Source organism: Notechis scutatus, chromosome Z, assembly GCF_049901735.1.
Source record: "Notechis scutatus isolate UNSWTSFEM ecotype Mainland chromosome Z, rNotScu1.2, whole genome shotgun sequence".
NCBI classification, from domain to species: domain Eukaryota; kingdom Metazoa; phylum Chordata; class Lepidosauria; order Squamata; family Elapidae; genus Notechis; species Notechis scutatus.
The window spans coordinates 51,178,934-51,203,807 of record NC_142025.1 but is presented as its reverse complement, the minus strand read 5'-3'; the positions used below and the strand labels follow the sequence as shown (position 1 = coordinate 51,203,807).

At 35.5% G+C, this 24,874-nt stretch overlaps 1 protein-coding gene and 1 pseudogene across 5 annotated transcripts in view; both read right to left on the bottom strand.

The window, feature by feature from the left end:
• CDK14 (cyclin dependent kinase 14) overlaps positions 1-24,874 on the bottom strand; it is a 262,489-nt gene that overhangs the window by 233,974 nt on the left and 3,641 nt on the right. For all 5 annotated transcript variants that reach the window (XR_015745745.1, XM_026686419.2, XM_087946055.1 and 2 more), the window contains exon 2: positions 21,169-21,200. Coding sequence is in view for 4 of the 5 variants with exons in the window: in XM_026686419.2 (XP_026542204.1) it covers positions 21,169-21,200 (32 nt within the window). In the remaining variant the exon portion in view is untranslated. The remainder of the gene's footprint in view (positions 1-21,168; positions 21,201-24,874) is intronic.
• On the bottom strand, positions 42-1,032 carry LOC148128856 (uncharacterized; annotated as a pseudogene).

The window sequence follows — 24,874 nt, the reverse complement described above, 5'->3', positions numbered from 1 at the left end:
GTTTTGTATCACAAATCTCTGGTCGAACACTTCCCAAGCGTTTAGGACTGCATGATGTATCGGCGTATTATGTGAACAGATCCCAGTAAGGTGGCTTTCTGCAGCTGACCAATGGTGATTTTTGTCAGTGCCAATTGTTTTCAAGGGCTTGCCTGGATCTTTAAGCACAGCACCCAGTGTGCCGAGTACCACTGGAACCACCTGCACTGGTTTATGCCAGAGTCTCTGCAGTTCGATTTTCAAATCCTGATATTTGGTGATTTTTTCAAGTTGTTTCTCGTCGATTCTGCTGTCACCAAGTATGGCAATGTTGATGATACACACTTTTTTCGTGTCCACAATCATGATATCCGAGGTATTGTGTTCTAAAACTTTGTCAGTCTGTATTCGGAAGTCCCACAGTAGTTTTGCATGCTTATTTTCGATCACTTTTTGAAGCTTATGATCCTAGAAGTTCTTTGCTACAGGCAGATGGTAGTTGTGACACAAGTTCCAGTGGACCATCTGAGCAACCGTATTGTGACGTTGTTTGTAGTCAATCTGAGTGATTGTCTTGCAACAGCTCAGTATGTGATCAATGGTTTCATCCACTTCTTTGCAGAGTCTGTGTTTGGGGTCATCAGCAGATTTTTCTATTCTGGCTTTGATTGCATTTGTTCTGATGGCTTATTCTTATGCTACACAAATCAGGCCTTCTGTCTCTTTTTTCAGTGTTCTGTTGGTCAGCCATAACCAGGTCTTTTCCTTATCTACTTTTCTTTGGATCTTTTCAAGAAACTGTCCATGCAATGCTTTGTTACACCAGCTGTCAGCCCAAGTTTGCATAGCTGTTTTCCTGTATTGATTCTTGGTTTGCTGCTCTTTGAGCAGCTTCCTACTGTTGATTTCCATCAAAGCTGGTTCAACATTGTCTTTCACATATTCTGCCAGAGCATGCTTTTCTTCTTCGACTGTCTGCTTCACTTGAAAAAGTCCTCTGCTGTCTGCATTTCCTGCATAGCCTGTCAACGTCACTACGCAGGTGTAGTGCATAGTGTGTGGTCATCAATTTTCTCATTTTCCTATCCAGGCTGTCCAGCTCTGTCTGTGTCCAGTTTATGATTCCAGCAGTATATTTGATGATGGGTATGGCCCAGGTATTTATAGCCTTGATGGTGTGATCGCCATTCAGTTTGCTTTTTAGAATTTTTCTGACCCTTTGTGTTTGTGTTTTCTGACCGTTTGTATTCTTTCCTGACCACATTTTTCACTTGCCCATGCTTGACATTGTCCAGCTGGAGTATGTCCAGGTATTTGTAGGCTTCAGGTAAGTGGCACTTGGTGGTTTGTCCATTGGGCATTTCGATTCCATCGCTTTCTACAATTTTTCCTTTCTTCAGTGCCATTGTGGAGCATTTGTCCAAGCCGAACTCCATGCTGATGTCAGTGCTAAAAATTTGAACTATATTGGTCAGTGACTGGATTTCAATTTCTGTATAACTTCAGATCATCCATGTACAGCAGGTGACAGATTTTATGTGAATTTTTAGCAGTTTGATAACCCAGATTAGTTTTCTGTAAAACTGTTGACAGGGGAGTCATGGCGATGATGAACAGCAGAGGTGACAAAGAATCACCCTGAAAAATCCCTCTTTTGATGTTGACCAGTCCGTAGCTTTCGCTTCCAATGAACAGTTCTGTTTTCAGTGCTTCATCGCATTTGCAGTGAAAATGCCACGGCATTTGCAGATTCCGATGACATCCAGGCACTTGATGATCCAGCTGTGCAGTAGTGAATCAAATGCTTTCTTGTAGTCAATCCAAGTCGTACATAGATTTGTTTTTCGGCTTTTGCAGTTCTCTAGAATCATTTTGTCGATCAGATGATCTTTTGTGCCTCTGCTTCTTAATTTGTTTCCTTTCTGCTCTACTGGCAAGATGTTATTTGCTTCTAGGTAGTCCTGGATCCTGTCAGCTGATGCTGGTCAGCAGCTTTAACATGATTGGCAGACACGTTATTGGCCTGTAATTTGCAGGTGTTGCCCCTTTTCCTGGATCTTTCTGTATAAAGTAGGTTTTCCCAGCTGTTAACCATTCACTGATGTTTCCTGTCTGCAGCATTTCATTGAATCGTTCAGCCATTTTTTCGTGCAGGCTGGTCAGGTATTTGAGCCAAGAGCCATGCAGCTGATCATTGCCAGGCGATGTCCAGTTCTTGACTTTTTTCACTCTGTTGCTTATCATTTCAGTAGTTATTTCCAGTTGGTCCATTTTGTTCTTGGAGAACTTCTTCTCAAAGTCTCTGATCCACTCAGCATTTCTGTTGTAACATTTCTCAGTCTCCCATAGGTCTTTCCAAAACTGAGTAGTTGCTGTTTTCTCAGATTTTTCAATTTTCATATCCCCCTTCTGATTCAGACTCTGACTCTGATAGAACTGTTAAGGTGCCACCTTGACATGGTGGGGGGCTTAACTGCTCCAATGAAGCTGAGAGCTGTGTTGGCGATAGTGCAAACTACCAGCAGGTTCAACCATGCCAGAGAGGTCTCAGCTGAGAAGCAGGACTGAGTGCACCCAACAACCCATGCAATGAATCTTGGTGAAACACAACGAAATGAAGCCTATACTGGCTTGGTTGTTGCCCAGGTTAACAAGGGACGCATTGGGGAACTCGGGCATCCATCAACAAGTGAGCAACCAGGGCATGGGCCTGCAGGGCTACTGGAAGCTGAACAATGTCAGAAGTGGCAAAAATATACTGTGTCAGAGAACCGCACTATAATGAAATGCTACTATAAAGCGGAACCAGAAAAACAAGGCTACCAAAAAAGGATGTATAAATTATTACCATTATCATTATTATTCCCAATCCCTATGAATCTTCAATCCAAAATGAAGAAATTTTTTTTTAAATTTCAATTAATATTCTACAAATGCAAGCTATATATTATTCAGCAATTACAGCTTCATCTGATATGGACCATAAATATAATTTTGAAAGCTTCATTTTGAAAGCTTCATTGAAAAACAAATTGTATTCCCACAGACAAGTTTGTAAGTTGACTTTGTATCTCAGATATTATAGTCAATGTATTTGTTTGGTTTTCTCTTCATATTATAACCAAGCCAATGAACTTTGTTCAGGGAATTGGTTCTTTTAAAAAAAAGTGGTTTAGCTTTATGTATGAACTAAGCCAACATGAGGGCTTGTTTTCAAATAATTCATATGTATGTATGTATGGTATTCAGCTTTGTTCGGGTATTTTCCCACGTCATAGTTGTGCTTTTAAAGTTGTAGCAACGTTTCGGCAGAATCTCATCTGCCATCATCAGGCTTCTGTATAGTGTTTGTGAGTCAGACTTTCACAGCCGTTTCTGTTTTAAATTTGGTGCTAGCCTACTGCTGTGCCAGAATGGTTTTTTCTTCATCCTGATTGGTTGGGAGTCTTGGTCTGTGTTTATTGGTCTTGGAGTTTGCTGGGTTCTGCTTGCTTGGTGTTTCTAATATTTTCTGTCTGTTTTGTAGCTTTTTTTTTTTTTTTTGTCTTGATTGGCTGGCAACATTGTTTCCTGTATTGGAGGCTTTTAGTGCGGCTTGGCTTCGCGTAAACGGACGGCTATCATTTATTAGGAAGCTAGGTTTCATCTGGGTGGCTGGTTGGGGTGTGTTTGAGCTGGAGGTATCAAGGGGGTCTGTTTGTGCCCAGGTGTTTGCTTGGCTTGTGGTGTGGAGATTTTTTTTGTTTGTGAGTGCAGGCTTCCAGATAATTGACAGTCTGGTGGAGTCATCTCTTCTATTCATGCTTTCAGGTCTTTTTTCAATCTTTATGGCTTTAAAAGCACAACTATAATGACATGGGAAAATACCCAAACAAAGGTGAATACCATATATATATATAAGTTTTCTGAGGTTTTCGTGGGTATTTGTATGTGGATCTTTGGTTATTGGGTTTCTCCGCATAAAATTGGAAGTATCTGGCGACGTTTGATGAAGTCTCATTCATCATCTTCAGGCTTGTGTCTTGGCTTTGTGCTTCTCGGGTAAGCAGCTGCAAGCTCACATTACTCTGAGAAGCACAAAGCCAAGACACAAGCCTGACGATGATGAATGAGACTTCATCAAACATCGCCTAGATACTTCCAATTTTACACGGGAGAAAACCCGAATAACCAAAGATATGTATGTATGTATGTATAATAGTATGTATGTATGTATATATGTATATATGTACACACATACACACACACACACACACACAAAATATTTTATACTTCGTAAGTAATTGAGAAAATAGTAGCAATATAGCATTGAAATGGTTATAGGTCCTCACTAAATAAGAATGTTTAAACTAGCGGATGAAACTTAAGAAAAGAACATTGCTTACAAAGCCAGATCATTCAGCACCAGCATGTGATTTTGTGTCTCATTCAAAAGTAGTGCCAGCTTTTGTCCAGCTCTGCTGGACAAAACACATAATATTAATAGATAAAAGTTAACATTATTAAACACACACACGCAGAGAAGAAAATTATTAGATGGAGAGGATCTGTGAGTTTTGGTACAAGACTCTCATGATAACCAACTGCTTTCATTTCCATAATTAAGAACCCCTGCAGTTACACTAGATGAAGCTTCCAATTTCTTTGCATGGAAACTCAGACAGGAACAGTTTTTAATCTTCTGTTTTCCATCAGCTACACAGAATACCGGATACCATGGCTACCTTCACACATTCTGTACCTGAATGACTGAGACATTATTGCTGCAATTGCCACAATTTAATGTTCCATATTTCAGTTAGTTGCCCATCATCCTGCCTTTTCGGCTGCCAAATGCTATATAAATCATTAGAAAAAAAAGTTATACAGTCATTTTATGCCTACATAGTAAGAGGCATTTATTATAATGCCATCACCACTATTAGGCGTACCATAAAAATATCAAATACCCTGACTGTCTGAATATAACCTGAATATGGGAAACAAGACATTAATTTATTTATTATCTTTATTTGGCCTTGAATAGCAATCAATTTCATTTCATATTCATATCATAACATCCACCAACACATAAATCTTATAATACTATCCATAGAATATTGTAACAGTCTTACCTAGTTAAAATGGACAGACGGAATGTGGAAAAAACAAGAATTTGGAGAGGGTTTCCAGCATAAAATTTAAGAATGGAATCACTGAATAACCCTGCAAAAAATTAGGGAGAAAAAAAATCTCTTCCCCCACTCCAATATATATACACAAATACAAAGACATGCACACCATACACATTTTTGAAGCTCAGAGAAGCAAACATCTTTTCAACAAATATATAAAACAAAGAAGCATTTGGATGATGCATTTCAGCTTCTTTGTACTTGTTTGCAAGTTTGGATATCATGATGCAAAAGTTGGTGAGCTCCCTTACAGTTGTCACAGGCAGTCCCCACTGAACCCACCCAGAACAACAATTTTGTCACTGGCAGGGGATGTTTGAATAATTTGGCCCTGGTCCTCACAGAAACCTTCCTTGTTCTACAGATATTTCTATGTGCTATTTCATCTCATATAGTTAGCAATTTTTCACAGGCAGCACTGTAGCTTGACATGAAGGGCTGTGACAAATTAATTTTGTTGCAATACGCTTTCAAAATGGCCCCACACATATAACTGATACTGGGTGCTCATCACCAGAGTGGCAATTATAGAATTAAATTGTATTACTTCATAGGTACTATGATCAAACATATCTATTCTTCTCAGTCCAGATTAGGTGTCACTGTAAAATTACCAGTTTGCTGTTGGGATGCACATCTATCTACTTTTCTTAATTTGAACCTTTTACCATTCCACTTTATTAGATTCCAAAATTTCATATTCCAATTTCACATATAAAGAAGAAAAGTTACCCCTGATTCTTTACTAGTAAGACTTCTCTCGGGAATGAGTCAAGCTAAAACTAACTGTCACTGACTATCTGTTTTAAAAGCAAATAATTATTCAGATGTTTCTTTACTGAAACCACTGTAATTAGAAATAATGTGTTTTAACTGTACCCTAATAAGGTGCTTACTTATGAACTAATCTATTATCAATATCATATCTTATGTAAAAATTATATGACACAGTATTATATGACATCAACATCCAAAGTTACTTAAAAATCAAGTATAATATATAGAAAGGATGTTATTAAAGGCTGAGAATTTATCACTGTATTCATTCATTTTCACTTGGCTGCTGCAAAAGCATTGCAAATCTTTTTAGAAAACTATTAATATGCCATCTGATTACATTAAACTCAGAAATCAAATTAAATAGTGAATCTGAAAGCAGCAAACACGGATAATTCTATCAGTCTGACTTCAGAAGCTACAGAAAATCTCACCATAAGCCAAGGTCAAAAATGTTTATTTCCCTCGAGGAAAATACAATATAGTGAAAAACAACGTATCCCAAATAGGGGTTTAGGAACGGGGAGTAACATTACACACCAAATATTTCATATACAGTATGTTCAGCTAAATTTAGACATCCCAAGAACTTGTTTTAAGAGTTTCCACTCAAGGTCTCTAACTGAACCCCTTTCTATCTGGTTGGGAGAGTATTTCAAAATCTGCCCCTACCCTAGGTTATGAAGTATGACTTAAGCAAAAATAACTTAATATAAAGCTCCCAAATGAAACCCAATGATTGGACCAACGAGCAAATTCAGAACTATATTGTTCCATTATACAGGTAGTCATCTGGACACTCAAACAGGGCTTCTAAGGAGATCCACCCTTCAGAAGCTCCATTTCAGCTGGTAACGTGCAGGACGAATGTTGCAGAGCCTCTGTGGTTGTTCATAAGGACAAACAACTGCCGTGGTGCTGCAAGATTCATAGTTTCGGGCTTTGTTCACAAATGCTAAGGGGCACTTATCCTGTAACTTCGAACATTCACTAAGGGAACTCTCATAACCTGGAGATTACCTGTAATTACAATTATAAATTTAATTTTATACAGTATTATTATCCTAAGTTTGAAATAAATACAGTTTGACCATAACGTATGATAAATATTTAACAAATATACATCTTTCTGTCCAACATATATATCTGTCATCTGTGATGTCTTTCCTATTAAGCAAATATGTATCTGTTCACACATATTCTAAACAAAAGGTTCAGCCAAAAAACAAGCTATAATATATACAACACTAGCTTATAGACTAACATAAATAATAAAAATATTAACTAGTAAAGGTAAAGATTACATTTCAAATATGGAATGCTCTTTTAATTTACATTAAATAACCAAATACTATAAAAGCACCCTATTTTAAGAAAATTAAAATTAAATTTTCTGACAAGCCAAGACTCTGTACAGTTTAACTGAATAAAATGTCTTTAAAGGTTGAATTACACAGAGAAAGAATGACACTTCCAAGATCCAAATTCAACAAAGAGATTCTTATTACTATAAGAAATAGTAATGGAAGACTATAATAATTGAAAAACTGGGCTCAGAACCCAAAGTACAAGTAGGCACTGCAATTTGAATTTGCAATGCCTACTAACACTGAAACAGTCAGCAAATGCTTCTAAAAAATTGACTACCTATAAATTGCCGTTCTCATAATAGATTTAAAACAAAGTTTTAAAAATAGTGTTATAGCAAGCTACAATAGTTTCAATATACAATGAACTGTATAAAATCTGACACTTTTCATGAAAGTTTGACATGAAACATATTTTCTTTCTCTGCAATTTGTCTTTATTAAATCTATTTTGCAGTTAGAAACATAAATTAAGCGTAATTAAATTACTGGAACCTTTTTTATTAAGAAGAAATGAATGGAAATAATTGGTCTCATATTTGAAGATACATGTAAAGTAAAAATTCTTATGAACAAGCACTTGTGCATGTTTTCTTTGTCTAAGCATCAATGAACTATTATCAGTATTTTCAACCCCCCAAAATATATATATTTTTACTAGCTTCAGTTTTCAGCAGGGACAATTATTTCTTTCTATTTATGATATATGATATACAGATGGTTAACATTAAGCAAAACAACTGTTAAAGAGTCAAAACAGATTTTCAAAGAACAGCCCCTGTAAAACAACATTCAACTTTCTATAGCTTTCTCCCATTTAGCACCAACTAAATGGAATAGTACATATCCAACCAAGACAGAACAGAACATAAATAGAAACTTACTGAACCTTGCTTTTATGGAATGAGAAAGAAGGATGATAGGAGTGCTGACTGAAGCATAACAACATTTTTATTGGTTTTCTCCATCACTCAATAGAGACTATAAAAAACATGACAGGAACAACCACACTGGAAAGTACTTGTGTGTGAGACATATCTTACCCTTCCTATTTATGCAATACTATAAGAAAGGATGTATGTGTGGACTTCCGGTTTGCAAGGTTTCGGCAGCGGCAGGGATTCGCGATACTGCGCGATCCCTGCCGCTGCTCGCCGCCAAGGTTCCCCGATCCGTTTGGATCTGGGGGACATAGCTGCCCCGTAGAGGCAGCTGAAGATAGGGGGGATCCGGACAGGGGCTTGGGGGTATCGCAGACCCCCTCCCCAGCCGGCAGAACCCCCTTCTCCCAAGGCGGAGGAGCGGCGGTCAGCAATGGCTGCCACGAAGAAACCTGCAGCCGGACAAGCTGGTGCAGGAGGGAGAAAGTTGGAAGAATTATGAAAGTGGCTTTCGACCGGGACAAGGCAAGAGAAAGTGTCCTGGAATTTTTAAAGGCTGCTAAGGATACATTGTTTCCAGAGAGAGTTACAAGCGGCAAATATCCTAAAAGGAAAGTTTTTCCTTTTTTTTTTCGTTCACTCTCCTTCCTAACGTGGCAGCGGATGGAATCTAAGAGAACCGAAAATCTGCATTGGAGGTAATTGAATGCTGAAGGGATAAGGATTTTGAATATTTAAAGGAAAAAAATCTTTTTGGCTGTGAGTGGGAAGGAGAGGAAAAAAAAATTGGAGCAAAATTTGAAAATAAGGAGAAGATTGCCTAGAATTCTAAAGAGTTACTAAACATCAATAAGACTTCTAAAAGATATATTTTAAAGGGAACTTTGTGACTAAACTTTAACCCCAGAAAGAGAAAGTGAAGAAGAAGAAAGTATTTAAAAGAAACAGCTTGTTTGGACTGCTTGGTGACTTTGGAATTTCTGAGAATTATTTCTGATTAAAAGCACTTGGGTGGTTGTTTGGAAAAACTTTTTCTCTATACAATGGCATTACTTGTGGATGGATTGAAACTTGTATACCAAAAATATGAAAAAGAAAAGCAAGAAGGGAAAGATGTCCTTGGCACTCTTTTTCAATTTTTAGAAATGGCGGTTTGTACTTATGTAAAGCTGAATGAGCAACAGGATGACTGGGACAAAGAAGAAGCCATCTTTGATGAACAAGTGACTTTGGTCGGGAAGGAAAAAGAAAGAGAAAAAGGAGAAGAAGACTTTAAGACCTGGAAAAACAATCCAAAAAGAGAAGAATAAGGTGAAAAGGGGATACTATGTTAGGAAACAACAGAAAGGAGGAAAGCAGAATAAAAGGGGGTGGAGAGACAAGGGGGTAAAGAGGACAAGGAGAAGAAGAAGCAAGGGAGAAAGGAAGGGATGAGAAGCCTTAATAGTGGGGAGCAAGATGCAAAGAAACAAAAGTTTTTTTAGAGATAATGGATAAATTTTATTGAAAAAGGGATTCTAGAAAGGTACATAAGATTGTATTTCTACATTTATACTTAGAAATAACCATAGAAAATTGGAAATAATATGCAATTTAAAATGTGATAAAATATTTAGTATAATTTAGTGAAATTTTTGTTAAGAAAAGGGGAGTACTTCAATGAAACAATGATTTAAGATATGTGATGTGGGGAAATAATTTTGGAAAGCATAAGTGTTCCCACAAAGGCATGATATTTAACTGAAATGGGTAAAATGTTTAAGATATAAATGATTGTTAATATTAATGATTAGACCATGTTATACTAGTGAAACTTTTTGTGAAATGAGAGATTTGAAGTAGGAGAAGGGGGAACATCGTAATGAAATAATGATCTATAATATGTGATGTGGGGGGGGGGGAATAACTATGGAAAATAGGTGCTCCCATAAAAGTATGTGATTTAACTGAAAAGTAATGTGCTAAATGTTTAAGATATAAATGAATATTAATATTAATGAATAGATTTGTATTGGTTTTGATAATACTGTATAATTTTAGAATGTACCAGACAGAATCCCAATGTAAGCTATGTATTCTATATTAAGTATTATAAATATAGGGGAAAGAGATAAAGGCGTCATACTCCAATTAGTGTACAGGAGAAGTTTTCTTCAAAGAAGAAAGATAAATGGATAGTTGGAAATAGAACAGACAAAGAATAATAAATATTATGATTTGAATTGAGGAGATAAATAAAATAAAATTGAGAAAATTTAAAAGAGAGGAGAAGTTATATAGAAAATTGAAAATGTTAATAAGATATGGAATGGTATGTAAAATGAATATGAATTTGTGTCTGTACCAAGAGTTTTAACCCGGGACTAAGCAACTTTCAGAAAAGAGATTTTTTTTATGTTTTTATGTTTTGTATTTCTGTGTATTTATGTTTTGTATGTCTTTAAAAATTAATAAAATCTGTTCAAAAAAAAAAAAAAAAGAAAGGATGTATGTGTGGATGTGCGAGTCCGTGCACCCTTGTGTATTTTCCATTGACCCAGCCCAACAATCTACCAAAGTGCTTCCATGGCTATACCACTTTAATTATATCTACCAAAGGAGAGCTTTTTTCAAATAATGTTATATTAAGGGAAGCGGTAGCTCCAGCTGTCTCTATGGAGCTGGTCCTGAGAAAACCTTGGATATATTGTCCTAATAGACCTATTCTAATAGAAGAGGTTTGAGAACACTGTATTTCAAATGAGTTTTGTGGGGGAGGTAGACACAGGAAAGCTTAATAGGTTGAATACTTCAAGCTAGCAAGAGTTTTCTGAAAACTGCACACTATTCTCTATCCAAATTGTGTATTTTTTGGAAGAATAGTTAAGAGTACTGAAACCCTTTCCAGAATTCTTGTGGTAATGCCAATGTTTCTCCATAACCTCTTCCTCCAAAAATTTACATCTTTGCTGCTCTATCCATAAAACACCAAAGGTACAAGGATATACATTATTTAGATGAGAGAAATGAGATTTATTGCTCTTTTTAGAGGATCTAATCTAACAGAATTAAGCTTGTGTAAGTACACTAATAAAAACAGTTTACTCTGACTTCTAGTGATCCTAATGGCAAAATTCCTCTAAAGAAGGGGAACACACTGTGGTTGGAAACTCACTGGACTGCAAGAAATAAACAACTGAAATCTATCCAGAGTTAAAGAAAGATAATTAGATCCCAATATGTGCATCAAATAGCTGCTTTACAACTGTGTTTTTATGGTCAGCTTGCAATCTGCTAGGAATCATAGGATTCCATGCTTATGGTTGTTAATGTCACTTATATGGACCCCAAATTCAACTAACTCATCTTTTAATCTCTTTGAACTTTTTTTAAAATTCTTTGGCTTTCCTTAAAGATCAAGAACTCTCAGAGTGGCACATTTTATGGAAATCACTGGGTAAATGTTCTTCAATCCCTTTAAAAAAAAACCAAAAGTTTAACTATATTTCTAATTTTTGGAATATGCAGCAAAAGGATTATTGTTCTTTGCTTTGGAAAGTGGGGCTCATGTGGACTTGATTTTAATATTTGATTGTTGACTAGAAGAATCCTTTTCCATAGGGAAAAACCTTTATTTATAATCTATATTGATAAAAAGAGTTTAGACATTAGAGGGAACCAGATGGCTCCTTTAAAAGGTTTGAGCCATGGCTACAGATTTTTAAACTATTTAATTCTTTATTAGCATTGGATCAAGCCTCACTGAATAAAGTGACATTAATTCACATGTGTAATTAAAATTACACTTTACAAGAAGAAAATACAAACAAAAGTTATTTCAAAAATTGAAATAGAATAGTAAAGAATAGTAAATCTGATGAGTGATTTGGATTATTCCCTTAGATCTGGCCTGTGGAGCTGGCCTGGAAACAACACAGGACTAGCCCGCAATGTCTCTGCCAGCAAAAACTGAGTTTGGGGGGGGGCGCAAATGCCTGTTTTGGGCACTTTTCCCTGGCAGAGGGCTGCAGGAGGCCGTCACAGCCAAAAACAGGTGCAGATGGGCTGCACGCAGCTCCCCAGAGTCCATTTTTGCTGTCAGAGGGCTGCAGGAGGCCGTCACGGCCAAAAGCAGGGTGCAGACGGGCTGCATATGGCCTCCCAGGTTCCATTTTCACTATCAGAGGACTACAGGGGGTCATAGCTGAAAACGGACCATAGGGGCTGCATTTTCGTTGGCAGAGGGCTAGCAAAACAAACTAAAAAAAAGGAAAAATGTTTCTCCTTTTGCATTTGAGCTTGCAAGAAGGGATAGGAAAGGAGAAAGGAAAGACAAAGAAAAAGTTAGAAAAATGGAAAGAGAGCATGGAAGGAAAAATAAGAGGGAAGGAAGAAGAAAGGAGAAGGAAGAGGAAAGGAAGGAAGGAATGGAGGGACGGAAGAAGATTATAATGACAATGAGGGAGGGTCTCAGGGTAGTCCTGCCTTCTTAGCACTTAGCAACCATGCCCCCCTTGGCCACGCCCACCCAGCCCTCTGAAGTCAAAGAAATCCTGAAGCGGTCTTCAGTGAAATTGACTGTGATACCCCTGCTGTACACTGATTTTACAAGGGAGGTTTGCCAGTGTTGCTAAAATGGAAGTTCAAAGAAAAGAACTTTGAGAAAAGAGCATGAAAAGCAAGATGCTAGATACAGGATTGTCAAACTAGTGTGGCAGATACATCACCCGCAGGCCACACTATCCTGGCGAAAAACATCATGATACATCACGTGACACGATCAAGTTTGACACCCATGTGCTAGAACTTTGAGGATTTTAAAGACTGCAGAAAGAAAAAAGAATACAAAAATAATCACATCCTATCACACCAATTAGGATGAAGAGAGTTATAATCCATAATCTGAAAATCCCAATTATATAGACTCTTTTGGAGCTATGAAATCTAAAGAATAGAGGTGAGTGGTGATGCAGAGAATAATTAAACATGGAGAAGGTATTTTGGGAGTGCATGCATCAGCTGCCACTGATGGTTCTAGCATCTTCCTATGAACAATATATTTCAACTGGAAAATGAAGTTAAAGATACAATCCTGTACCAACCCTTTGGTTTTTTTGGTTTCTCAAATATGTGGATTCCATGGGAAACAAAGTTATGGCCTTGTTCATTTGCTTCTAAACAATAAAATAAAAGTTAAGATATTCCATAAGCAAGAACTATTTGAGGTCAATAAATCACTGAAATAATTTTAGGTAAAAATAAGTAGACAGTCCAGCTGACCAAACAGAAAAAAACTTTGTCCCAATATGAGTATGCTGTTCACTTATCATAGTTCATAGTTCATAAAAGCATGTATACACACATGTCCTCATTCCTTATGGCTTTCCACTATCTTATTATTCCTACCTTAGGAGCCATTCAACATCTGCCTTGCATTTTCCCACAGTATATTGGCTTTTATGTCTTAGATGGCATTTTTGTACAGTTCTTAACCTTGAGGAACAAAAATTGTTATGACTTCCTTAAACTAGTTATTATTCTGATACATGTTTTCCTCAGGAAGAAAGGCCATCCAATTTAGCAAAGTTGGTATTTCAGAAAGAGCTTGATACATCCTTCTGCTACTCCAGAAGTAGGTTAAGAGTTCTACCAGAAACATCTAGCTTAGTATCTGATTTTTATAATAGAGAGGACAAAGTCTCTGGGAAATTCTAAGATGGGCTGTAGTTAATTACCTTAAGGGCTATGCTGCAAACCAAGAAGAGTCAATTCTTTATAAATCAAACTTTTTTCAACTTTCTTATTAAATTGTATTTTGCTGTTATTGTCAGTAAAATTTCCTTCAAATTGAACTTAACTCCTGATGATTATATAAGTCTTTATACTAACAATTAATAAATGGCTTGCCATAGTCATCTTGTCAGTGTGCTTTTTTTTACTTCATCTACGTTGAAGGTCCCTGAATCAAACAAGCCTCCTCAGTCAGTCATGCCCAGATTACCTCCCAGATACACTACTGCGATGTACTCTATATGAAGCTGCCCTTGATGATTATCCAAAAACTTCGGCTGGTGCAAAAATGCAGCAGCACAGTATGTTTCTGTTAGAATGCTGCTACATGAGCTGCGCTGATTTACAGTTTGTTTCTGGTTCCAATTCAGGGTGCTTATGTAAACCTTTAAAGCTCTACATGGCATTGAACATCATTATCTGAGGGACTACCTCTCCCCAATTTCATTGGATGCACCAACAAGATCTCACAGAATGGTATTTTATGGGTGCCATTATTTAAAGCATTATTACATTTGCAGGCCCTGGACGGTGGACCTCTTCTGCTGTGATACACATATTGTGGAATCCGCTACCCTTGGAGATAAGGGTGACCTCATCACTCCTTAATATCTGGAGGTCCCTCAAGACTTGGTTATGACAGCAGGCCTGGGGACCCAGGACATGGATAACACAAGAGATGGCTCCCCTATCATTAACAGCTGTCTATCTATTGATGTAAAAGAAGGACTGGCAGAGCCATGAAGAGGGGAGAAAAGAGGAATAAGCCTAGCAACAGGACATTTACTAATAGTTAGAGACTAGAGGTATTTTTCAAGGGCTTTTTTGTGGCTCTAAGGTGTAAACGTCAGCAGAGGCAAAACAGTGCATAGGTGTAGATTACCCAATCATTAAAATCAATGCTTCAGGGAATTACTCTCTTTTCTGTTTCTCCTCTGTCTAAAACATTGGGAACAGCTCACATTATGCATTGTATCACGATATAAATGTATAATGAAAAAAATAATACTGAAGGAAATCAGCTATTCTGAAAATCAGCTCTGTACTAACACACTACATATCAAAAATATTCTTTCATCTTAATATTAACACATATGGATATATGTGTTAAAAACTTATAAAAGTTTTTAAAACATAAAAATTATATAAAAATGTAATTAAAGTTGAAAAAATGGTTTACTATCCACTCTAAGTTGTTACAGAAAAATGCAATGGTGGCCACTAATTACAGCATATTTGCAACACAAAATGGGGTAATTAAGTGTTTTTAAACTATTGTAAATTATGAAATTGGAATTAGAGAAGCAAACTTATCTCCCTCTCTTTGCAGAGTAATGGAATCTGTACCAAGATTCTGTGGCCTAAAAGAAAATTAAAAAGCTATTTGAAACCATATATCCTGAAAATGCTTTGTACTGGAATTTAACCTCATTTCCACTAGTGGCACAAAGGTCATATTTATACAACCAAGACTTTCCACTTCCCCCTTTTTCTGCTGCCACCAGTGAAAATCTATACCAGAGCTACAGAACTGATAAACAAATTGATGTTCTCCAGATGTTTTGGACTTTAATTCCCATTTGCCCAGCCAATCTGGTCAATGGGAATTGATGTCCAAAATATTTAGAGGGCAAAGGTTAACACTGCTCTCCACACTAAATTATTGAAACTAGGGGGATTCTGGTTTAAATGCTAACTCAGCTCTGAAGAGAATTGATAAATTTTAAATGTATACATTTACATTTGTAACAAGAAAGGGAAAAATAGAATTATAAGATCAGTGCATCGTTCCAGGATTGCATTCCATCAATTCATTAATATTCATAGATAGTGGACTATAGTCACAAATATCCACTTACATGTCCCTTTTAAAATACGAAGGAACTGCAACTCATACTATGATTGCTTCCTTCACAGCAGGACTATACTAATAAACCATTCCTCTTTAACTCATGCAAATACACACAGAAGGGAAAAATCTATCAATTAGAAAAAAATCATTTCCGTATAATTTAGACTAAGAATACCTCAATCTGTTCACATTGTCACGCTGGGTAGGCCTAAAGTCCAAATGGAAAGCATAAGGTTAAGTTCAAACAGTTCTTTATATTCACGCTTAAATTTCCTCTGGGATTTTTACTTCATACTACAGTATAGTATTTCCTCTCATTTTGAAATTTCTATTGCTTTTTCCACTTTAACAATATCTCTCATTTGTTCTTTGTAGATCCCTTTATATGCTGGCAGTTCCACTCTTACCCAGTCTTTTTTCAGTTTCCTGGTTCAGCCTCAAACCATCATCCTGGTACAGAAATACAGAAGTTTGACCTCTTTTTTTTCTCTTTTCTCTTTTCCTTTTTTTTTTTTTTTTTACCATTGAAGCCCTGCTCATGTGTAAAAATCAATAGCTTGTTATATAAAGCACAGAAATGGCGAACAAAGTTGATTGATGCCCATCTTGTTTTTACTGAAAGGATCAGAGCCCAACTATTTTATCTGTTGCAGTACCCAGCCAGCCTTTGGCAATAAGTTCCCCTAGCATTAACTTTAAAGACAAAGCAAAATAAACTTGAGCTGTAAATAAAGCAACAGAAGGAAGAATAATTTATATTCACCCATCAAATGATTCCTAGCATTCCAGGACAATTCATGAATCTCTATGCCTAGAAAAAAAAAGTCCTGCTTGCTTTGCCAATTATGAGACAAATATAGAATTAATGATCCCCAGAAATATATGAGGCCCTCCCTTATTTTACAGTGCACAGTCAAAATACCTAACAATCCCATTAAATTAACAAGAAGTGTTTTGAGAACATAGAATATTTAAATTCTACATGTTGTCCAATACGCCTCCTGAATGTCAGCAAAATAATCTGTGAGGGTTCAGAACTATACTTCAAAGTTTAATAGATACATAAAATTTACAAAAGGTTAGAAATAATCTGTACAATAACCCATTCCCCAGGTGTTCACTGCTTTCATGGGACATATGAGAGCAGGCATTAAATACAGAAAATGTTCTAAACCCATTTCATTTTTCAAAAGGGTGGGGTATCACCAGTGGTGCGATTCAACCGGTGTAATAATAGTGAGGGCATACTTTGCCCGCATGCACAGCATTTAGAAAATACAATTTTTAGCTATAATACTTACCTTCTGCTGCATCCCCGATGAGTAAAACAGCTGATGCATGGCAAACTGCTCTGCCATGCGAATCAGCTGTGCTCAAAACAAGGAAATAAAGCACAGGAAAAGAGCAGGGGTGGGTGGGCAGGGCCAAATGATCACCAGAATTACCAGTTCTCCCGAACTGGTCCAAACCGGTAGAATCCCAACCCCGGGTATCACTGACTAAATAACATTAATAAATGAAAGTTATATATTGTAGTGTACTTATACAATGAACTTACTCTGAAAACTATTGCTCTTTTTGCCACCATTTCCTCCACACTTTGCAAAACGGGGAAGATAGAAAGTTTCAGAGACTCTTCAGTGGAATATTAAATATTTTTAATTTGCATACATTTGTGTGAATTTTACCCCAAAGTAAATGACATATAAAAACATTTTGGTCCTAAAGATAAACAGGATGAATATGGAATTGCAAAATATATGAAGGAAGAGTGAACAGTAGGGAAGAAGATCGATAAAATTATGTTTGAATGGAGCTGATAAAATCCCAAGAAAAGGAAGCTGAGAAGTTTAGATGAGAAAAACAATATATGGATCAGTGTATATTTTTCTCCCTTACCTGTTATTTTTGTTTAATTTTTTCTGGGGGTAATCAGTATTGCCCAGGCAAAAAAGTACTAGTAAAATGGCTATACGTGTAGTTTTCTACTTACAACCATTCATTTAGTGACTGTTCGAAGTTACATGATATTGAAAAAAACAACGAAGGGTGATGGGTTTTCACACTTACAATAGTTGCTGCATACCATGGTCATGTAATCAAAATTCAGGCACTATACATCTGACATTTATTTATGATAGTTGCACTATCCCAAGGTCACCATATGTAGCCTTCCTATCTGGCTTCCAACAAGCAAAGCCAATGGGCAAAACCAGATTCACTTAATAGCCACATTATTCACTTAACAACTGCAGTGATTCACTTAACAGTTGTGACAAAAAATAAAATGGGGCACAACTTACTTAAAAATTTAGCAACAAAAATTCTGTGCTTCACTGAAGTCATAAGTTACTTGTATATATAGTCATAATGATTATTTGTATATAAATATTATGCAGAACATAAGCAAATTCAAATCATTCTCTTTTTCTAGCTATAGCCACTTAGTAGATAAATTAGAAAGTTACCAGATTCTTACACTGCAAGGAAAAAACACTCTCTATGTTTATACAATTGATAATAGTATATGTTTTGCAGGAGACAAGGCTAAAGAAGCATCCATTAATCTATTCCAAGCACGGAAAAAGTGTTATCTTTACTGGAGATTTAATTTGGGACAAGCACTTAAAGTACAGTTTAATATTTTCTTTCTATATCAGAGAATTCTAAGGAACTCTTAACATCCTGTAAATTTTATAAACAGTCTAGTCACTTCCAGAAGGAAGAAACAAAGCATTAGAAGCATGCCAGATTTATAATACAATTAAAAGGTCTGGTTGCAGAATTTATGACTCAGACTTTTAATGAAACAATTACACAGCTTATACTTTGACGTAATTTCTGTACTTTTACAAATTCAGTATAAAGACAAACTCATTGAATTCATCACTCCAGACAACCTGATTTCCGGAGTGCCATATTCCATTTCCTTTTAAGTTCCAATTCACATTAACGGTACCGATTTGCTTCTCAATTTTCAGAGAACAGATCAAAACATAGTCTTAAAATAGATGGAATTAAAGTTGCTACTGAAGACAACAGCCTATCTAAACGATAGGACTAAGTCTTCATTTGGAATCTAGTAATAAATTAAGGCAAAGAGGTAAATGACTCAATTTTAGGCATTATACAATAGAATCTCACTAGATATTATTATGTTTATTAATTGAAAAACATAATCTGTTTTTATCTTCATCACTATACAGATTCTATATAAATTTTATTTGTTTCAACTTCTTCTAATCTATTACTTGCTTCCATACATAACAAGGAATCCATTTTTTCCTTTATAGGTATGGGATTATTTTAAAAAATTCAGGATCAGACAAATTATATAAATAGAACTCTCATTGAGATTTGTTGTGGATATGATGACAATTTTCAGTTAAGTATATGTAAACTGAAAAACATTCAGTAGGAATATGTAAAAACAAAAGTCAATTCAGTCCCTCTTTCATCTAGAACAGGGGTAGTCAACCTTTTTATACCTACCGCCCACTTTTGTATCTCTGTTAGTAGTAAAATTTTCTCTAACCACCCACCGGTTCCACAGTAATGGTGATTTATAAAGTAAGGGACAAAACCCCTACCGCCCACCATGAAAGCTGGAACACCCACTAATGGGCGGTAGGGACCAAGTTGACTACCACTGATCTAGAACAAGAAACATTTCTGGTTCAGAAAACTAACTTCCAGAAAATTTAAGAATTATTTCTGGAATAGCTAGGTCAGAAAGAAGCCAATAAGGAATGGTGCATACTAGAATCCTTCAGCACATTCCATTTCAGAACTATAAATTATGCAGTTGCCTACTTTTAAGTTAAAAAAAACTCACATTAATTAACTCGAGACGCACAATGTTTTAGGACAATACTTCAATTTTCTGAAATAAATTAATATCCTGTATCACAAATGCATATGTTAAAGTTACTTTAAAGTTTTGAAGAAACTTTCCAAAAATTATTTTATTCGTAGGCCATCTAAATTTTAAACATATGGAAAAATATGATTCCTGTGGAAAAAGAACAAGCAGAAGTGGGAAATTACCTACCATCTCTGTCTTACTGTCACCATTTATCCATATTTACTCCCTGTTTATGTTCATACTTGTTATCTTGTACATGTTTGGCAAACAAATAAATAAATAAAATAAAATAAAGTGCATTATCAGTTTAGAGCCACTGAGATCCCACAAGCACTCTAGATCCAACTCCTCCTGAATATAATTGACCTTTATCTGGCGGAAATTTAGTGTTAAATTTTAGCTGATCAGATTCTTGTGTATAGGCTCAAATAAATCTTCTATGCTGCAACCTAACTGGTGTACTAATTATTCATGCCTTTTGATCCCTTTTTAAAAGAGGATTTCTGTTGAATATCTTCTGCAGAAAAATTGGTAACATGTTCCAATGTGGTTTTATGAAACCATATTCAGTAATTTCCTTTTCAACTCACAAGATTTTATATATCAAGGTATTAACAATGTATGAAGTATAATGGATTTCTAAAACACTTTAAATCGGAATAATCTTATCAATACCTTAGAAATTCTTATATTAAATAGAACAGACTTTCTTGAAAATGTTTAAAAGAACAGGAAATGACTTGGCATTTGAAATTTGATGAGTCAATACAAAATATTCGGTAATGTAAAATATTATTTAAATCTATTTTAGAAATCATCCACTATAAAAATACATCTGCTTAAAAGTGTATTACAGCGTTTACTGAAAGAGGTCCTTTATTTCATATTCCTACAAAAAACTGTCATTAATCCCTTTGTTACTCATTTTGGCTAGGAATTTTTGAAGACATTGGTAAAATTACTAACAGTGTTTATTAAATAATTATAATGCAGCTATAATCTTGGAAAAAACATAAAATAGTACAATATAAAAATATGTTGTTTTCTTTCTATAAATTTATACTGCTATATAAATAATATAGCAGTAAACTGGAAGAATTAAAGTACATCTTTCTTCATATTAGTGATATTTAAAAGTGTGCAAAAGAGATAGCTAAGAAAATGAAAACAGCAACAAATATTTTTTATTTCTATATCTGGTACCCTTTTATAGATTAAATCAGCATAATAACTTATATTACTCCATCTATACATATACCTTTTTGAATTAGAAGTGTTCAATAAGGGTGCACAAAATGAGAATTTCTCCTTACAATTAGAAATATAATTATATCAAATTAAATTAAATTTGTTTTATGTAGTTTTTTTCATAGCTTGTGTATGTGTGTGTGTGTTGTAATAATTTATTTTAGTCACTATTATTCTTTTTAATTCATCTTTTTAATTTATAATATTTTGCCAAATCTATTTTTAAATAAAATTTGAACTAGAAAATACAACTTACCTCATCAAAGCCGTTATCATCTTTTTTCAAGGCTAGAAAAAAAGATATAATTCGTTATCTAATTAGTTTACATTATTAGTACAAAATACTAAGAAGCAAACAAATATTTCTTTGTAGTTGTTTAATTGAATAAAATTACTTCACTTAGAAAGATGTGTGATGCTCTCTCTCTCTCTTCAAGTTTATATTTATTGGTTCAATATGTGAAACAAGAAATATGCTTAATGTATCTAAGTTATGATTTATGCTATTTTTAAGAACAAATGTTATGAGATAGAAAAAAGGAAGAGGTGCTACATATGCTGCTTGAAACTGCTGAATAAATGGAGAGGTACTGAGCAAATAAACAGGCCATCTAATCACAATTGCAACAGTGCTGGAAAACAACAACATACAATACAAACCAATAAATTGTTCTCTGCAGCTTTTTTCAAGCAAGGAGTGTTATATGTGGACTTGAAATCTGACAGATTTGTGCTTTCCTGGAGATAATATCTCCATGCACCACACCATTTTATTTTATTTTTGCTTTTATAGATACTGGACAGGACAACACACCATAATAATCAAGTTTCAAGGGACAGAAAATAAAACCAGAGCCTTGTTTATTAATAAAAAGATCCTGTGAGTGAGAGCAAGTGCACTTTTGAAAGTACATTCTGAGTTCTCATACCAGATGGCTACCACATAAGGCAATAATAGAAGGGAAATGCACTCTTCTCTTTAGCATCATAGCTTTTTAGCACTACTGCTTATCCTTATCATTACCTGAGTAAAGGTCACCTGTTCAAATAAAGCATTGAAGACACCGCCTTTCTGATTCATGTGAGAATTAGAAGATGCTAGACAATGGTGATTGTTTTGTAACAAATCAGTTTTCCATTTTCCATCTATTCATTTCTTTCAAAAAAAAATATGGGCATTGGTACAGCAAGAGGTGTATCTATAAAAGCACCATGAGACACATAAACAAGTTTCCTACCTATTACTCCTTGTATGTGCTCAGAATCAAGTTTCATCTGAAGAATGAAGAGGAATCCTCAATGAAAAACTGGACTTTTAATGAAGAGCTGACAAATTGTTGCGACTCAAGGACTGCCTGTAATTTTGTCCTACTACCATAGGGGAATGTAGAAACCTATACTATGGTATAAAAATTGTTTTGTACATGGAATGTAGCCAAGAAGATAAATCATTTATAAATCATTTCCAGAAATTTCCCAGTCCAAAATACAGATTAATATAATTTTTGTTCCTATCTCTGTAGCCCTTGCTGCTTTGTATCATCATCATCAGGTGTCCATCATCAGATGCTGTGAGACTCCAGGCTCTAAAATACTGGCTAACCTTTATTCTAAAGTTCTAACATTATTTAAACCTAATTCAAGACTGAGATTAATAAATAATTTTGAATTAAATCATTTAATAAGTTGCTTTAGCTCTAAATGAAAGAAAAGCTTGTATAAAAAAATTAAGAACTCACTGATTTGCTGTCCCTCGAGTAATATTATTAAAGTTTACAAAACTATAATTTTAAGTTATAAAATTCCATAGTACTGTAATTTACCATGTATCTGAAATGCTATGTGACAATGACCTTGAGACACAAAGCAGAGATGCTTTTTAGGGAACAATCAGATAAGGGGAACATAGGCCACAGCTGCAGAATCGGCAGAGCTAAAGGCTCGGCAGGGGCCTTCCTTAAATTATTGGGCTGTATAAGTGATATAAGAATAAATGTACTTTGAGGCTTGTAAGATGCTCTTAATATAGCTTTACAATAAAGCAGAATTAGCTTATCTGGCCATGTTTCCTACCTAGTCTACCTGCTAAAGCTGACATTATCAGAGACAGAATATATGTATGTCTGTCACTCCAAACAAAAACAGACCTAGTACCCCTGCTCAGGCAGGACACCCAATACCATTTCAGACAAATGGTTGTCCAATATTTTTTAAAAACTTCCAGTGTTGAATCATTCACAACTTCTGGAGGCAAGTTGTTCCACTGATTAATTGTTCTAACTGTCAGGAAACTTCTTATTTTAAGTTGCTTCTCTCCTTGATTAGTTTCCATCCATTGCATCTTGTACTGCATTCAGGGGCTTTGGAGATTAGCTTGACTATGTCTTCTTTGTAGCCACCCCTGAAATATTGGAACACTGATATGTCACCCCTAGTCCTTCTTTTCATTAAACTAGACATACCCAATTGCAGCAACCATTCTTTATAAATTTTAGCTTCCAGTCTCCTAATCATTTTTGCTGTTCTTCTCTGCACTCTTTTTAGAGTCTTGACATCTTTTTTACATCATTGGATGCAGTATTCCAAGTGTGGCCTTATCAAGGCATTATAAAAAGGTATTAACATTTCACGTGATTTTGATTCTATCCCTGTTTATGCAGCCTAGAACTGTGTTGGCTCTTTTGGCAGCTGCAGCACACTGCTGGCTCATATTTAAATCTAGGACTCCAAGATCCCTCTCACAGACACCACTATTGAGTAAGGTACCACATATACTGTACCTGTGCATTTGGTTTTTCTTGCCTAAATGTAGAGCCTTACTTTTTTCACCATTGCATTTCATTTTGTTAGATAGCGCCCAATGTTCAAGTCTGTCAAGATCCTTCTATATCTTAAGCCTATCTTGGCTATTCCTGCCAGCTTGGTGTCGTCTGCAAATTTGATGAGTTCCCCATCTATCCCCTTGTCCAAGTCATTGATGAAGATGTTGAAGAGTACTGGGCCTAAAACAGAGCCTTGGGGTATCCTGAATACTTTCTTCAATGTAGATGCAATAAATACTGGCAATAGAAGTAGTATAGAAAAGTATGATTACAATAATGCAAAACCCTTTTCTGACTCACAAAAATCAAGGAGATAGATCTCACTTAAAGTAAAAAATACAGACAGTCACATGTGTCATATACTTAAAAGTTTAATTATATAATGACATTGTTTTAAAAAAAAATCTAAACTTTTCAGAATGCTGAAATTCAAGGGACATTCAATGAAGTTGTCTATCAACAAGCTTATAACAGACAAACAGAAGAACTTTACAACATTCATAATATGCTTGGACTTTTAATGCCTGATGCACAGAGGGCTTGTTAGATTTGAAAACAATGTTACTTTATTTATTTTTAAATAGAATTATGCATAATAGATTTTGCCTCCTAATAATGTATTTCACATTCAATGAAAGTGACCGGACAGAAGAAAGTACTTCACATTATGCATAATTCATTTATAGAAATAATTGCAATATGATATTGTCGTACCCACCTAGCTTCAATGGCAAATTAACAGATTCAGGGAGGAAGTCTATCAATGGCTATTAAGTATGAGTCAAAAACAGACCACCCAGAGTTTAAGGCAGAATGCCAACAGACAGCAACTGCCGGTGGCAATAACTTGAGAAGGCCACCATTAGTGGGTTTTTTAGGGCAAGCTGTCCAGCTAGCCAGTATGTGAAATAAAATACAGATCCACAAGGTTTGGCCAAGGGAGCTCAAGTTCTTATAATTAATGAATGAAATGCATTCCTACAGCAATCTGCAATGTCTACAACAAACTGCTTGAAGCAAAACACTTTGCTCAAACATTAAAACAATTAAACACTATAAATGGGAGTAACAGGTCAGGACTAATGGGCCCTTTTTTATTTATCTGAATGGTTTGCTGATTTTCAGCTCTTTAGCAAGGAC